The 4,231-nt window shown below is 57.3% G+C and overlaps 1 protein-coding gene across 1 annotated transcript; it reads right to left on the bottom strand.

The window, feature by feature from the left end:
- Positions 1-2,088: 2,088 nt before the first annotated feature.
- Positions 2,089-3,951, bottom strand: LOC113210014 (uncharacterized protein DDB_G0271670-like). The gene has a single exon (XM_026427812.2). The coding sequence runs from the start codon at positions 3,949-3,951 to the stop codon at positions 2,089-2,091; it is 1,863 nt and encodes a 620-aa protein (XP_026283597.1).
- Positions 3,952-4,231: the final 280 nt, after the last annotated feature.

Genomic DNA, 4,231 nt, shown 5'->3' with positions numbered 1-4,231 from the left:
GGCTTCCGCAGTGGTCGTGGTTGCGGGCGGGACTGCAAAAGCTACCCACTGCAGTAACTCCTTCGAAAATAGCGACAATGCCACTTTGCGGACCATTAAGTTTTGGATCGATTAGCCCCCCCCCTCTTCCCTATCTCCCCTTCCTCTCCACCTCGCGTTTGCGGTGCGATATGACATCCTACACACACTTGTATGTTTAGGGGCTGGCCTCTGGCCAGGGAGAGGAGGGGGGGGGGGGTTAGACGTGTCCAAGGAATATTTCTCATCTGCCGGCTGGCTGCGTCCGAGCACTTCGCGGAGTGGCCGCGTTCGAAAATGCGTTCGCACCCCTAGCAGATGTTTCGTCTAACGAAGTCGTCCCCCTCCCTCCCCCTCTCTCGCTCTCTGTCTCACCACGTCCCCTTTTCTTTGGCTCTCTCTCCTGTCTCGCTCCCACTTTTTCCTTCTCCCCCTCTCTAGCTCCCTCTTGGCTGCTGAGGCTCTTGGGAAACCCCATCCCATACGTCTTAATGCGGCTTAATGGCATTATTGGCACAACAACTTGCCGTGGATCATCGGTATTATCTGCAGAGGCCACGGCCTCGGCCGGCCGAAGCCCACCCTAGGTGCCCACCCCGTTCCTTACCCCCTGGCCCGGTGTGATGTACCCACTAACACCCCTCCCCCCTCTCCCTCAACACCCCTTTCTAATTTCCATCGGAGAGAAAAGAGGGAAGAGTGGTATTTATTCTAGAGGACAATCCGCCAGAGCCTTCCCTCCGACATAATTCGCCCCGAAGTTTAAACAAAGCGGTGGCAGCGAGCCTGTCCTCCGAGCCTCCCGACGACCCAGTCCTCTGCCAAATCTATTTATAAGCATCTTCCCGCAGAGATTTGTGGCGGCATATGGCATTTCCCCGGCGGCGAAAACTCAATTGAAAGAAGAGGAAAGAGTGTCTCCTGTCCGCTTTCTGTTGAGAATGGTAGCTGTAATGTCGTGAATGTACTATTTTCTACTTTTCTGAGGAAAAAGGAGGTAGACACAATGACAACCATCAAAAGAATTTTTTTTTAGGATAGTATTTTTTTTAAATTTTATTATAAAACACAAAGTCAACACTTTACAATAACTCGATAAAAATCGTATTTCTTAAGTAACAACATGCAGCTGGAAACAAGCAAAACGGGGATTACTACAGCGAAGGTCTCCATTTAGTTTTGAGGGGGCGCTCGCATTCAGGACGATATCGCATACAATGAGCATGCGGCCAATCGGAATAACGCTCACTGTGTGTACACTCTGTACCCAATCTATCACACAACCATACACTCACACGCCTTCACATCCAGCCGCTGACTCAGGCCCGGACGCACCGCGGACACGTCAGTACTCTGTGACTCAGCGTGACTCGGCTCGGATATCGTAAATTTGGGTAAATTAAGCGATTTGTCAAGCAAGTTGCATAGCAACAAGAGCAAAGTTCCCGACTTCCCGTTTGCACTCTCATCGACTGCCCTCATGCAGCCTTCCGATGTCCTATAAAACGCCTCTTTCAACCAACCGTGAGAAAGGAAACAGAGAATAAAATTTAGTGGAAATCTAAAGATATATGTAAAGAGATTCGCATAACGACTAATGACATCATTGCTATATTTCATAATCCTGACTTATTTCACTTGAAGGTATTGGCACTCGAATAATATAATACAATTCTTGCAGCGACTGCGTTAATCGCCATTCCGTTTCAGAAAATTGAAATTCTGTCGGTATATACCCCTAAAACACTAAAAAGGTGCAAGTGTCTATGTTTAAATAAGTTAGACTAAGCAAGAAATGCTAATAAAAGACACACACACGCACAGTCAATCACGTGCGCCGCAAGGCCTTTAAAAAAAATCAGATCACAGCAAATCCATCGAGAATCACGACCACGTCGCACGCGGCAAATTTCAGTCCAACTTAACCGCACAGCACAAAATAAACAATAAATTAATAAAGGATGGGAACGTATGAATCACAATTAAGATGAGGCGAACATAAGATAACACTAATCAGAGATGATGTTGCAGTCTTTGGCCTTCAGGGGTCAAGGCGCCGCTCGGCACCGCTCACGCCTTCTCCATGGGGGGCCTCTTGATCTCCTTGGAGAGGTCGTTGTAGGGCGCGGGCATCTCCAGCATGGGGCTGGGGCTGCGCGACCGGCTGGGCGAGGACAGGGCGGACGAGTCGAAGCGCACGATGTCGTCGGTGAAGCTCTGGTGGCTGCCCTCGCTCGACACGTGGCTGAACGTGATGACGGGCTTGTCCAGGGATCCCTCGGCCTCCTCCTCGGCCGTCTCGGTGTGCTTGTTCACATCAGTGTGCACCTGACGCCCGTCCGATACCGACTTCTTCACCGTCTTGGCCTTGAACGTCTTGACGCTCTGCTTGCACTCCTCGGGCTGGTCGGTGCCGGAGCTGGACGACGAGGACATGACCGAGGATGTCACCTTGGTGGTCTGCTTCACCTTGGACTTGGTGTTGGAAGCGGCGAGGTCCAGGTTGGGCGAGGATAGCGCCACGACGCCCGTCGGGGTACCGGGGGTGGAGGTCATCCCGGAGGGCGTGAGCATCACGTCAATCCCCATGCGGTCATCGAAGTCGACCGAGCTGGAGGAGAAGGACTGCTTAATGATCTGCTTCTTGCTGCTGCTGAACGACTGCTGCACGCTGGTGGAGGACGACGACGACGTCGATGAAGTGGTGGACGACTTGGACGACACCTGCTTGGTCGTGTTGGACTTGTTGGAGAGGGACATGGCGTCGCAGAAGTTGTTGTTGAAGTTGTCGAAGCTGTTGGAGTGCGAGCTGGACACGGAGGACTGCGACTGCAGGCTCGATGTCGAGTTCTCACGCACGCAGCGCCTCTGTTGCTGCTGCTGCTGGATCTGCTGCTGCTGGAGCATCTTGGCGTCCTCCAGGTCGCTGGTGCTGCTGTTGCTGCTGTTGTTGTTGCTCAGGTTGATGGTCTTGGTAGACTTGAATGTGCTGGGCTGCTGCATGTTGTTGACGTCGCTGAGGCCGAGCCCACTCTGGCCGTCATAGAAGGCGCTCTGGTGTATGTGCACCTGCTTCTTGAGTCGCTGGCTGCTCGTCTGCGTCTGGCTCTGCCCACTCAGCTGCTCTTCCTGGCCGGGTGCCTGCTGTTGCTGCTGTTGCTGGTGGCGGCTGATCACCGCAGACAGATTTTTCATGTGGCGCTGGTGCAGGAAGTCGAACGAGTCCTGCAGGTAGTCCATGGTGGAGCTGGCCGAGGTGGTCTTGGAGCTGGTGCTGCTGATGACGCGGTGCTCCTCCATGACGTTGGTGCCGCTCTTGGCCAGCAGCCGCTTAACGGCCGCCGAAGTCTCCTCGGCCGAGCCGAACACGTTGGCGGCCGCGTCGTCGGTGGCGAACTTCTGTCCGGCGGCGGGCATGCTCATGGTGCTCATGGCGAGCGGGGTGCGCGGGCAGGTGGCGGGCGTGCGGGGCCGGCTGGGCGTGCGCCGCTGGTACACCACCTCGTCGGTGGGCTTCTGCTGCTCCTGGCGGCGCCGCAGCTGGGCGCGCTGTCGCCGGGTGAGGGGCGCCGCGGACGGTGCAGGTGGGGCGTCCTTGCAGAGCCTGCCGGGGACGTCGACGCCCTGCTCGCTGTGCAGGTCGATCCTGAGCTGCAGTTGCAGCGGGCTGAAGGTCTTGTTGTCGGCGGGCGACGCGCGCTGCGGCGGGTGCGCGGGCGCGGGCGAGCACGGGTGCGGCGTGCACGGGTGCGAGGGGGCGCGCTGCTGCAGGAGGATGGACCGGCCTTCGAGCGCCAAGTCCAGCTGCTGCTGCTGCTGCTGCTGTTGCTGCTGGTGCGGTGCTTGCGACGGCGGGGCGACCGCCTGGTACGCGTAGTCCTGGTGCCGGCTACTGCTACTGGTGCTGGTGCTCGGGTGCTCACAAACGAGCATGGACCAAACGCGCGTTCACACGAGACACTACTGACGCCGCGGGGCGGAGCGTGGCGACGGTATGACGGTCGGAACGGTTCTGCTCGCCGGCCGCGACCGGCGGCGCTTTTATAAGCTCAGCCGGCGAGCGGCGCAGGGCGGGGGAGGGGGGAGGGGCTCGCCTACGTCTCTGTCGCACTCACTCCGGCGGGGCTTCGATCGGGCCGGGCGGGGCGCTCCGTCCCAGGGCGCGGGCTGCGCGGGCTGCGCGAGCGCTCCGGCGGGGGCGCCCGCAACACGC

Source organism: Frankliniella occidentalis, unplaced genomic scaffold (assembly GCF_000697945.3).
Source record: "Frankliniella occidentalis isolate FOCC.00 unplaced genomic scaffold, Focc_3.1 Scaffold6, whole genome shotgun sequence".
Lineage (NCBI taxonomy): Eukaryota > Metazoa > Arthropoda > Insecta > Thysanoptera > Thripidae > Frankliniella > Frankliniella occidentalis.
The sequence above is the reverse complement of the archived record's forward strand: the minus strand, read 5'-3'. Positions and strand labels throughout refer to the sequence as shown.